Source organism: Acinonyx jubatus, chromosome X (assembly GCF_027475565.1).
Source record: "Acinonyx jubatus isolate Ajub_Pintada_27869175 chromosome X, VMU_Ajub_asm_v1.0, whole genome shotgun sequence".
Taxonomy (NCBI): domain Eukaryota; kingdom Metazoa; phylum Chordata; class Mammalia; order Carnivora; family Felidae; genus Acinonyx; species Acinonyx jubatus.
Window position 1 is genome coordinate 123241405 of NC_069389.1, and position 12957 is coordinate 123254361.

Consider the following 12957-nt stretch of genomic DNA (forward strand, 5'->3'; position numbering starts at 1 on the left):
CCCCTCCTTGTGCATGTGCTCTCTCAAAAATACTCAAAAAAAAAAAAAAAGATTAACTCCTTTTTTATATTAACAAAACAGATGATTTTTGTAATGGCAAGAAAAACTAAAAAACTTAAATATATAGGAGCTATATTAAGATACTTTTAGGGGCACCTGGGTGCCTCAGTTGGTTAAGTCTCTGACTTCATCTCAGGTCATGATCTCGTTTACGGGTTTGAGCCCCATGTTGGGCTCTGTGCTGACAGCTCAGAGCCTGGAGCCCGCTTCAGATTCTGGGTCTCCCTCTCTCTCTGCCCCTCCCTCCTCACACTCCTTCAAAAATAAACATCAAAAAAAATTTTTTTTTTAAAGGTACTTTTAAAACTGTAGCCCCAAAAGAAACCCACATGCTTTATATATATGAGATGCTCAACAAATATCTGTACATAGACCATTCCTGAAAAGATGCTATACAGACTCGTCCTTTCTGTCTGCCTCTGGGCAAGGGACTGGGTGGATGGTGGACAGGTGAGCAGGGAGAGGATGGCCTCTTCACCCGAGGCTTTCATAACTTGAATTTTGTACTACCTACATGAATTGTTTATTTTTAAAGATATGTGTTTAGAGAAATGAACACAGACATGAAGAGACCAACCTTTTTCTTTAATGACTTTACTGAGATATGACTATATATAATCCATCCATTTGAAGTACAATTCAGTGGTTTAAAGCATATTAACAGAATCGTCCAGTTATCACCACACTGTCTTACGGCATTTCCATCACCCTCAAAAAAAAAAAAAAAAAAAAAACCATGCCCATTAGCAGTCACCCTCCATTTCCCCCAGCCCCTAGTAACCACTTGTCTACTTTCTGTGAAATTGCCTATTCCGGACATTTCATATTAAATAGTCACGTGTGAACCTTTTGTCTGGCTTCTTAGCATGATGTTTTTGAGGTCCATCCCTGTTGTGGCAGTACAGTATTCCATTTTATGAATATACTATACATTTTGTTTATGCATTCAATCCTTGATGGACATTTAGGTTTTTTCTACTTTTATGGCTGTTGTAACTGCTGCTTTGAACATTTGTGTGCAAGGTTTTGTTGAGATCTAGTTTCCTCTTGGGTATATACCTAGGAATAGAACTGCTGGGTCACGTGATAATTCTGCTTGACATTTTGAGAAAATGCCAAGCCTTAATTTCTAGTAGAAAAACTCAATCTTGTGAAAATGTCAATTATCCCCTGAATCCATAAACTCAGTTCAATCTCAATATCCTAATGGAATTTCTTGTTGGTATCATGATTCTAAAGTTCTATGTTTTAAGGGGTGCCTGGGTGGCTCAGTTGGTTTAAGCATCCAACTTTTGATTTTGGCTCGAATCATGATCTCACAGTTTGTGGGGTCCGGCTCCGCACTGACGGCAAGGAGCCTGCTCGATGGGATTCTCTTGCTCCCTCTCTCTGCCCCTCCCCCACTTGTGTTTTCTCCCCCCTCCCAAAATAAACTTTAAAAAAAGTTCTCCATTTTAATTTTTGCACTGTGCATTATCAGTTTTATAGTTACAAAGTCACAGGCGTTTGCATTTTGGGAAATTTAAGTATTTTGATAAACTTCTGTGAGGGGTGCCTGGGTGGCTCAGTTGGGTAAGCATCCAGCTGTTTCAGCTCTGGTCATAATCTCACAGTTCATGAGTTCGAGTCCACAGCAGGGCCTGTGCTGACAGTGCGGAGCCTGCTTGGGATTCTCTTGTCTCCCTTTCTCTCTGCCTCTCTCTCAAAAATAAACATTTAAAAAATTTTGTCTTGGTAAACTATATGAATGGGGGCAGAAGAATAAGTTTTTTTGAGAATTGCTACCCAGTGAACCAAGGATGGGCTTAAGATTGGCTAGCCATCCATTTTTGTGACACAAAAGGAAATTATTGATGAATTACAAATTTGCTTTCTTCGTTAAGACAAAAGACCATTTGTAATCCACAAAATTTCACCTTCTAAATCTGCTCTAGAAAACTCTACCATTTGATTTTTCCAGGTAGCTACTCGGAAAGCATGTGGTTTGGCGCTGGCTAAACTGGGCCACGCAAACGATAGAGTCATTGTGCTGGATGGTGACACCAAGAACTCCACCTTCGCAGACATATTCAAGAAGGAGCACCCTGAGCGCTTCATTGAATGTTTTATTGCTGAGCAAAACATGGTGCGTGTGCTATGGGTGTTCCTCCTGGGTCTTCTCATTGACAGTGGCCTGCTGGACACAGGAGGGCAGCCCCGAATTACAGTTTTTCTTTCCATTTATAAAAGCAAAGGTGCTGGAGGAGAAAATGGCTCTGAGGAAGCAAGTCGAGAGTAGCTAGGCAGTTTGTGGGGTAGCTTCCAGGACTGCTAGGATTCATTTGGAACAAGTAGTATTTATCAATTTTTTTTGATTGCCAGGTTTTAAAAATAAGTTTTTCTGTAGAATCCAAATTTCTGGATTCTCTTAAAGAGTAGGAAGATCTGTCAGCACCAAGACGGCATTACCTCCTGCCACCAGTTGGCTGGAACTAAGCAGGGGCCCCCTTTAGATGGTTGTCCACAGCCAACTGGCCCATGTCCCTGCCTCTGGCCACCCTGCACTTTGATTTATGGTGCTTCTCTGGGCCTGTTAGTATTAGAATTTAAGCTACCCTGTTAGGTAAAGTAGATCGTTAACATCTGTAAGCATAAATACGTTTTTCTCTAGGTCTCGTTAAGTTATTTCCATTTTGAATGGAAAAAATACAATCCATCATTCTCCAAATTGAGTCTCTTATCAGAAAGCTTGCTCCCCATCTCCTTGATTCCTTTAGTTAACAGCCTTCAGCATATACTCTGTACTGATGGGTTCCCACAGTGGGAAGAAAATTAGTAAAACTGCAGCTAATAAGTAGTATCTAATGCCATGTCGAACCTGGTGGCTATGGTAGGAATGTAACCGGGGCCAATCAGGGATGGTCTGTCAGTTGATGTGACATTTAAGCTGAGATTTAAGTGATGAGTCGTGCACAGATCTGGAAGACAGCATTAACAGCAGAGGGGACAGCTATCTCTGCAGCAGGCCAACATTTGAACCATCTAGGGAGAAAAAGTGGCAGCATGGTGAGTACAGGAGGAAATTGGCAAGGTCACCAGGGGCCAGATCATATGGTGCTTTTACTGGCCACTTTCAGTATCTTGGGTTCTTTTGCAGTTTACTGGGAAACCACATGATATGTTTTACAAGGCCCTGCAATGTGAAGAATAGCTTGCTGGGGGGCGGGGTGACAAGATGGGGACTTGGGCCAGGTTGGAAGTAAGTGGACTCATCTGGAATCTCTTTGGGAAGGAGAGCTAACAGGATGCCATAAGGGTGGGTGTCAGGGCAACAACCAAGGCTGGCACTCGGGTGTAGGCCAGAGTGCCTGGGTAGAGAGAGGTGTCACTTCCCAAGATGGACACGACTGGGGGAGAAATGGATTTGAGGGCATGGGAGCTCTGTTTGGGCCCTGGGGGGTCAGAGTACTGGTTGGTAAGGGGTCAGGTAGTTTGGAGGATACGTCAGTTGTCTTCAAGTGTATTCTATTGCCCTAACTTTTTTTTATACATGAAAGCCTTTTTATTGATAACCTGGAAGAGGCTGGGCAGAGAGTAGGAAGTGGGAAAGTGAGGATGGTATGAGAAGTTTTTTGTGAGGGAGAGCCCAGGTGAAGGGTGGTATCTGGAGGGGGAGGATGAGGTGGAGGTGGAGAGGTAGAGATAGAAGATACGAGCATATATTCGAGTGGTGAGAGAGTAACACGAGAAAGGGGCTGGATCCATGAGGGGAGGGGATAACTGCACTGCTGGAGATGCCCTTGAGGACTCAGGAGAAGGGTGAGATTCAGCATGGCAGGTGGGCCAGTGGACCGTAGGTAGGTGCAGGTACCCTGTCTCCTAGCCAGCAGGTGGGTGGTTGGGGGCCGATGGGAGAGCCTCTGTTGTTCTCTTCTCATTTCCCAGGAGATGCAAAGTGAGGGTACCATGTGAGGGAATAGGGAGAAGGGTGCAGAAGGGGACCTGCCAGGACTGTGGGGAGGGAGGCTTTGAATGTCCCGAGCTTTCCTGTCTTCTCTTCCCTATCTTCCTGACTTGAAGGAGCCAAGTCAGTGCCCCAATTCCTGTTATTTTCTGGAAGTTTGGGGGACATCAGGGGTTTGCCAGATTTCGGGTTTGCCCAGCTATGTGCCTGGGGAAGGATGAGGTGGTGGGGGGAATGTGGAGTAGAGATTATCCTGGGACACACTGTGCACTGGGGAAGGGGAAAGGAGGGGCAGGGTTCAAGCATTTGTTTTCCCTTTCACTATTGTGGTTTTGTTTTCCCAAGGCTTCCACATTTTAATTTTTCTTAAATAGGCCAACTATTCTAAGGGTGTCTAATTCACCTTTTTATTGCAGGTGAGCGTGGCACTGGGATGTGCCACCCGTGGTCGGACTGTTGCTTTTGTCAGCACCTTCGCTGCCTTTTTGACCCGAGCATTTGATCAAATCCGGATGGGAGCCGTTTCTCAAACCAACATCAACCTTGTTGGGTCCCACTGTGGAATATCTGTTGGTATGAGTTCTCAGTACCAGCATGTTTTGTTTTGCTTTTAGAATTTAAGGGTTTTTTTATGCTTATTTTTGAGGGGGGGGGCAGCAGAGAGAGGGAGGCACAGAATCCAAAGCAGGCTCCAGGGATCTGGAAGGTCAGTTAGGATCCTAACCCACAGTGATGTCTCGTGGGAGACATGTAGCAGTTAATTATGGCATTATATTGGCCCAAGAATTGGACAGTTTTGTAGGGCTCAGCTACAAGTGTGGGCCCTCCCCCCATGGAAATAAGCTTTTGTTTATCCAGCAGAGAGCAGGTTCCCAGTTGGCCCTTGATCATGCATTTTTGGGCTGTGGCTTTGCTTTCTCAGGTGAAGATGGCGCCTCCCAGATGGCCCTGGAGGATCTGGCCATGTTCCGAGCTGTTCCCAACTGCACTATTTTCTATCCAAGTGATGCCATCTCAACAGAACATGCTGTTTTCCTGGCAGCCAATAGCACGGTATTTTTTTTATTATTATTTTTGAGAGTGTGAATGGGGGAGGGGCGGGGAGGCACAGAATTTGAAGCAGGCTCCAGGCTCCAAGCTGTCAGCAGAGAGTCCCAACAAGGGGCTCGAACCCACAAACTGTGAGATCATGACCTGAGCCGAAGTCAGACATTTTGACTGAGCCACCCAGGTGCCGCACTAAGGTATTTTTTTTTTTTTTTTAAGGGGACACTGTTTAAGACGAGATGTTTCTGGGATCCGCTGCTAGTTTGATACCGATGATTGGGTTTTTCCCATTATTTTCTCAGTGTAAAGATCATATTTGTTATAGAAAATTTGGCTGTACGATTCCTTTAAGAGACAGAACAGTTACCCCAAAAAAGTGATTGAGCATGTAGAACATAAACATGATCACATTGTAAAAGACAGTACAAAAGGACACGGAACAGCTGACGGCCCATATGGGGCAGGGCTCAACACGGCGAGGAGAGTGCTCTGGGCACTCCAAGGAAAAGGGGGGCTGTCAGCAATGTCCTGGGAATGGGCTCCAGGAGGGATCAGTGATGCTGGCCTTAGACACATCCCATGCTGTCACCACCTCGTGACATCCAGGAAGCTGGAGAGTGACCAGTGGGTGGCCAGTGTCTCCACTGTAGACAGACCTCAGCGTCCCCAGCCCAGGTCCGCCCTCCAAAACCTCTTAGAAGGGCAGGAGTATGAATTGTGCCCCACTTGCCCTTTCGCAAGTCTCCCACAAGGGCTGTAGATGGACTCAACCTAATTCCTGTCTAGAACCCAGTTTCAGGGCAGGCTAGAGGACAGTCTGAACCTTTTCAGCTGCTCCACCTAATGGTCAACAGACTCCCCTCACCACCAGCCCTGTGCCCACCCATGGCCCTGCATAGGCAGCCCTGGGCATGGTTGGGATAGAACCAGTGTTCCTAAACTAATAGTTTATAATGTATAGTTTTTTAAAGAATGAAATGTTACGAACTATTATGGCAAAAATTAGTTGTTTAATGTCGTGTTCTGGGCTTTTTATTAAACATGAGTCCGTGCTGTGGCCTGCATTTGTGTTCTGCAGAGAAAGAACAAGTCCATGGGTATGTGAGAAAGCTTTCCTATATCACTGAATGTGATAGCATAGAAGGCTTGTCACTGAGGGCATCTGCCAGGGTCCTATGTAGGTTTTTGCCTGGCTTGGTGTAGTGATCTGATCAGGTGCCACCTGACGTGTTTGCTAGTAGCTGTATAGATGTTTATCCTCTGCTCCAAAATGTGTGCTTTGTTTTTAGTGAAGAGAATTGTTTAGCTGTCTTCCCCCCCTCCCTTTTAAAACAAGTTTATTAGTTGGAAATTTAGTTTTGTTTTGTTTTTTTTTTAACTGTAGCTCTGGTTTTAATTTACGCCCTAGGGGATATGCTATATTCGGACCAGCCGACCAGAAACTGCAGTTATTTACACCCAACAAGAAAGCTTTGAGATCGGACGGGCCAAGGTAAGATCTTAAGTCCTGTAGTGCCTTCTAGTATCATTTCATGTGGAGAGATGTGGTCTAAAGCTAGCACTAGGTATCCCTACAGTCAAGGCTTGATCCTTTCTTTGCTCTAGTTTAAAAAAAGTTCCGTTGTGACCTTTACCTCCTTTTCCTCAGGAAGGAGCATTCTACCAGTATCAGCCTAAGCAAACTTTTTCCCTTTCCAAATGGAGTCTCTTCTTTGTTGAACTCTTAAAGTGGTAACAACTTAAAGGTCCTTGAGTTGTTGGGGTGTAAATTACCACAGCCTGGAGCTAAATGAAATAGTACAACCGATTTCAAATGAATAGTGAATCTGTCAGGTTTTGGTTTTGCAGATCCAAGCCAGGAATAAAAGGGAACATGAATGTCTTGCCACTGGTCGTTGTGTGGCACTGAAGTTGGTGGGATGTGGCCTTGCCCATGGGCCTGATAAAGGCTAGCATCACTGGGCACTTGCTATCTTCTGTGTTCTCGCAAAAGCCCTAGAAGCACAGATTGGTAGCAGCCCTGTGTTGTAGGTGAGGGGCTTACTACGGGTTCACAGCAGCAAGACCAGGATTCAGACCAAGACATTGACCTGGTCTCTGTTGGGGCCCATGTATGTGCAAAGAACAGAACCAACAGCGTCTGGGGAGAAAATAAGTGACTCTGCTCTGCTACCTGGAGAGCAGAGCTCGCAGATGTTCTGACACATTTCCTTCCTGCCTTTCTTACGGTGTATATGTATGCTTTATGTAGTTGAGATCATATTGTGGAAGAAAGTTTGTATGTTTTAAGCTTTTTTGGAATGTCATTCATACTTAAATGTGTGAAAGAGCACTAGCCAGTGTTAAAGGAACAACAGGTGACATCTGACTTGATTGCTAAGAACTAAGCTGCTGGAGAATTCATAGTTTGTAGTGCTCAGAAGGACTGTGTCTGAGTACTGAATGGCTTTAGTGCTGCAAAAAAGCGGGCATAACCAAATGTTCGTGACCTGCTGCTGGGTAGCTTGCCAGCACTGAATGAGAAAGCCGCAGTATTCATCTTCAGTGTTAACCACAGGTTCTGTTGTTCCCCTTACTCTCCCGCGGAAACTCAAGGCTGAATGTCCCTGAGGGTGGAGGTGGGGGTCTCGGTGAGTGACCTGTAATTTGGCAGAGCTTTCTCATAGCTTGTCTTCTTTTTCCCCTAATATTTGCCCTGTCCTGACACAATGAAGTACATTTCCTGATGGTAAAGGATGTGAGTTAAAATGCGTGTGATAATGTGCGTGGCATGGATAATTCAAGGGCTAGGTTTTGCAAAGGGGGTGTGCGTTATGTATTTATATGGACGTATATGAAAAAGTTAGGATATTCTCAAAGAATGGGGTGGCTTAGAAGCCCTGAATGTTTGTACTGTCAGCAGTGCTTAAGCTGCAAGGAAACCTATACAAAAGGATGAAGTGCAGAATAGTTCCAGATGCCTTTGGTTGAGTGACTTTGGAGGAAATAGAAGTCTATGGAAAAAAAGGCCAGGCCCCTGTCCTTGCTTACAGAATAGCTAGTGGGTGAGCATGTAGGCTTTGATGTCAGATGGGCTTGGCTGTTTGCCTCAGCCCTATCCTGAGCAAGTTCCTCCCACTCTGAGGTTTGCTTTCTCCAGCCACAGAATGAGCCCTCTAATGCATGGGCTTTATAGGGCACTTGGACATGCAAGGTGCTTTGCACAGAACATGTCGCAAATGCCCCCAAATTATCCCCATTGACGTGTTCATCGTCAGAGTCCAGTCTGTGTGCACGCCCCAACGAGATGTTGCGGGTGGTCCAGAAATAGTGCTGTTACAGACCCTCTGTGAGTGTGAGTCTGTGGTCTGCAGCATGTGTCCCATACAACTTGTTTTTGGCCCTCTGCCTTTCAGATCCGATTTGAAGTCCACCTTCTTTGCTAAAGGGGCATTTTGTTATTCTATAAGAACTTAGTGATTTGGCACCGTGTATATCATGAAGCATGATAGGTGAATTTGTAAAGTGAATATGAAGTAGGATTTATCAAAAAGAGTGTCATTTGTCAGTGTGTTGATGCAGCTTTTTTTTATAGTGAATTATTAAGCAGTAAAATTGGTAGGGTCAGGGAAGAGCAATGTAGCAGAGTGTTATCTTTGAGATGTGCTCCGTGCATAGTAACCACGGCTTTTTTGTTCAATGGGCATAATACCAGGTCCTCCGCCACAGTGTCAATGACAAAGTCACGGTTATTGGAGCTGGAGTTACACTGCATGAAGCCTTAGCAGCTGCCGAAGATCTTTCCAAGCAAGGTCAGTTGGTGGTTGGTGAACATTGAAGTTTAAGCTGGGCAGAGGTAGGACTTGGGCTGCTTCATGTGCCCCAGTTGGTCTTTTTATTGTAAGTCAATTTCACACATAAACCTGGCTATTGCGGTTTTCCAGATATTTCCATCCGTGTCATTGACCTGTTTACCATTAAACCGCTGGATACTGTCACCATCATGTCCAGTGCAAAAGCCACAGGTGGCCGTATTATCACAGTGGAGGATCACTACTCAGAAGGTATGTGCAAGCCTTTGAGGGTCATGTTGAAAGTCTGCTTTGGTTAGAAGTGTTCTTGTTTACCATGATGGGAAGCGTGACCTGCTTCAGGGTGTCAGCCAGCCAGCCACTCATACAACAGTCTTTATTACTGCTCTTTGCAAGTATATCATCTTACAGGTCTCTTGCCCACCTACACCAGCTCCTCGCGGAGGGCAGGGGGGGCATGCCCATACTCATTTGTGTGGCCCCGGCACAGTGCCTGGTCCCCAGGTGGCTTAGTGGCAACACAAAGGAGTGTCTGTAACTCTCTTGCTGGCAGGAAGGGATCATAATGAAAAGCTTCACAGTTGCTCTTGAGTTTTGAATGATTAATAATTTGTTCCCCTCTCAAAATGGGAAATAGTGGCTTGCAAGCAGAGAACATGGCAACTTGCAAAAAAAAAAAAATGTGCATGGCAGGGAGAGGGAGGGAACTGGGAATGTCAGGTGGGGCACATGAGGGAGTGGAGAGTTGCATGTGTTCCTGTATCAGGGGCCCCAAGAGCACCCACCCCACCCCCCCCACCCCCCGCATGATCACTGAGCACTTAATGGCTTTAGTGATCCTCTGGAAGCACTCTGTGCTCTCACAGCTGAGGTTATTACGAGGAGAGAACACACACCAGGACCCGCAAGGACAGAAGACACAGGTCAGGGTGAAGGACCCCACGTCTTGGGTTCCCTTCCTCCCTTCCATGGGGGGACCACTGAGTGCTCTCCCTTCTCCAGCAGTGACAGATGCGTCCCTGGAGACCAGCGAACCCACTCAAGACTCCGCAGCATGGGTCTTATTGGGCACTGGCCACATGGGCCCCCTCTGCCAGGCACACAGCAAAGCAGGTGTTCCTGGGTACTCACACCAGCCCATTGCCCAGGTGTCACCTGAGGACCAGCCTTGCAAGCAGCCTTGTGCTGGTCATTCTTTTCTGTATGGTTTATTCGTTGGCATAATCGTTTTGGGTTTCCTGACAGCTTTAAGTATCTCAGCTTGCAGACCCCCGCATCTATGGAGCCCCAATTGAGCTCCTGTTATAGTGGGGCTGGGAGGAATTTGGAGACCCACAGTTTCGAATGAGACTTCTTTTGGCTAGCCAGAGGGTGGCTGTTGACGTGAATCAATGGCTGCTGAAGAATATTTTTCCCTAGGAGCCAGCAGATTCAAAGGCTTCTATACCTTGAGGCTTTAAGGCTGACCAGCTGCTTCCAGAACAGAGCCTCATGTCTCTTGTTTCCCCAGGTGGCATCGGGGAGGCCGTCGCTGCAGCTGTCTCTATGGAGCCTGACATCTTGGTCCATCAGCTGGCAGTGGCAGGAATCCCTCGGAGTGGGAAGCCCAGTGAGCTGCTAGATATGTTTGGAATCAGTGCGAAACACATCATAGTGGCTGTGAAATGTATGTTGATGAACTAAAATAGCTGTTAACTTCCGACATACTACCGTTTAAATCTATACTGTTGTGCTTTGTTTTTAAAAGCAAAGCAAGTTAACTATCTTAGGCTATAACTACATATGCAAGTGTAACACTGATCTTTTAGTCATTATATAGTGTGTTATAAGGTTAAAAATAACAGAGGAGCTGACAAAACCACCACCTAATATGAAGTTTTCTGAGAGGACAACATGTAACTGAATTGGGCATCAGCTAGTGTAAATTTCCCAAATGTGTGTAGAGTGAAGAAAGGCAGATTGAACCGTGCACTGCAGTCCCTCAGGCTTGGGACACTGTAGCACCCTGCCACACCCCGCTGTCCGAGTTCGAGAGTTTGTGCGCTGCCATCCTACCTGCAGCTTCCCGGGTCCAGTGTGACTGTAGTTGCCCTGCAGTGTCCTCCCGGTGCTTCATTTCATCTCCCCTCCATGGCCCGACGCAGAGGCCGCAGAGCAGCGGCAAAATCTCTTAGGATGTCCTGTGCTGCTTGCAGAGGGGACCCAACTAGTTCTAGTCCCCACACTGCACTCCCTAGTGAGGTCTCAGAAATGTCTCATTTGTCCAGTGCCCAGACCAAATCTGATAGCTCAATTGCATTCCTCTACTAATACTTGTTACTGTTAATACTAGTTACTGTTAATAAAGCATTTTAAAAAGCAGCTGCTTGATCCCATTTGTGCGATTCGGTTTCTGTTTGCTAGAAACTCCTTCCTTAATTAGAATTTTATCTCAACCAGGGGAGCGAGCCACGCTCTCCCACAACAGAAACCTCGGAAAGGAGGGTATGGAAAGGGTACTGGACGGGAGGTGTGCTGCTCGAGGATGGTGTAGGGCCGGAGCGGACTCGTTACTTCAGCTGTGAGCACAGGACTCATGTGGCTGGTACGCAGGAAGAAAACAGCCAGGGAACTTAGAGGTCAGTCCAAACTTGAAAACTAAAATTGACTGGAAGTGTCTGATACGGTTCTAATCTTCATTGCCCTCATGAAGTGCTCGTCAGGGGGTCTCTGTTCTAGAATGTATGGTAGAGAGCCCAAAGAACTGGCCTGGCACTTGGAGTCCCGCTTCTGCTCCTGCCCTTTTAAATCACTGTGAACTGGTTTCCTGGTCTGTACCATTCGCATGGCCGTTGCTGTACTTGTTTCCGAAGATTTCAAAAACCTGTATTTTTCTATAAAACAGTTGACAGTGGATACAAGATACAAAAATATATAAACACACACAAATACTAAAAATGTCACTGGATCTTTGGTAAAACACAAGGGTCACTGTAGAAAGTTTAGAAAAGCAGAGGAAATTCTGACCTCTCACGCTCCATATGATTCACCCTTTTAAACTGCACAATTCAGTGGGTTTTCATATACTCACCGAGTTTTGCGACTGTCACCCTGGTCAGGTTTAGGACCTCTGCATCACTCCAAAGAATCCCTGAACCCCTTAGCAGTCATTCCATTCCCCTTCTAGCGCCTGGCGGTCACCCCTGTATTTTTGGTTTCTGCGCATTTGCCTCTTCTGGAAACTTCCTAGGACTGCGGTCATACAGCATGCGGCCTTCTGAGGTCTGGCTTCTTTGTTTAGTGTAACGCATTTGGGGTTCGCCTACATCATAGCGTGTGCTGAGACTCCATTCCTTTTTGTGACCACATCATCCGTCCCATGTGTAGACCACATTTTATCGGTTTATCAGTTGATGGACATGTGGGTTGCTTCTGCTGACATACGTTTACAGACCTTCCCATTCAGGTTTGTGGATGTGTATTTTCACTTCTCTTGGGCGTATATAAACGTGGGAGTGGAGTTGTAGGGCCCTGTGACGTCCGTTCACTCATGTGCGTGTGTGAAAACGGTTTGTGTGGAGTGAAAGAGTCCGTGACCTCTGGAGCCCCACATTCTTGAGGAAATCCGTCGTGAATACAGCCGGGATGTGTGGCCACACGGGGGCACCACACCTGCTTGCATCCATCAGATGAGATCCACATCAAAAGTAGAGTAACAAGGGTGATGCACGACTCAAGGACCATTCCAGAAGCCTGCAGACCCCCACAGGTGCTAGGCAAACGCGGTAGGACTGATTTGGTAATGGGCCCAGAGGAGCCACGAACTCGCGGAGAAGGGAATGGCCTTGTGGCCAGCTGTGCGCAGCTAGGCCTCCTGACTACAAAGTATGGCCAAGGTTATGGGGGGGAGCACATTGTCAAATGGTGTAGTTGGTGAAAGACGGCTGGGTGTTGTGGGGCGAGGGGGGATGAACCTTTTTGTGTTGATGACGATGATAGTATCTATGTCATAGGGCGAGGCCAGGATTTTAGAGGTGCCATCGAAATGTCCCAATGGAGGGCCTCCCTGCCTTCCTGGCACGTTTCTACTCCTCAGTCCCTTCTGGGCCTCACTGGCGTGGTCCCGGGCTCCGCATC

At 46.4% G+C, this 12957-nt stretch overlaps 1 protein-coding gene across 1 annotated transcript in view; it reads left to right on the forward strand.

The window, feature by feature from the left end:
• Positions 1 to 11202, forward strand: part of TKTL1 (transketolase like 1) — a 31087-nt gene extending 19885 nt beyond the window's left edge. Inside the window, exons 7-13 of the mRNA XM_027053281.2 lie at positions 2021 to 2185; positions 4420 to 4576; positions 4926 to 5056; positions 6459 to 6542; positions 8745 to 8841; positions 8974 to 9093; positions 10352 to 11202. Of these exons, the coding sequence (XP_026909082.1) occupies positions 2021 to 2185; positions 4420 to 4576; positions 4926 to 5056; positions 6459 to 6542; positions 8745 to 8841; positions 8974 to 9093; positions 10352 to 10524 (927 nt within the window). The 3' untranslated portion in view covers positions 10525 to 11202. The remainder of the gene's footprint in view (positions 1 to 2020; positions 2186 to 4419; positions 4577 to 4925; positions 5057 to 6458; positions 6543 to 8744; positions 8842 to 8973; positions 9094 to 10351) is intronic.
• Positions 11203 to 12957: the final 1755 nt, after the last annotated feature.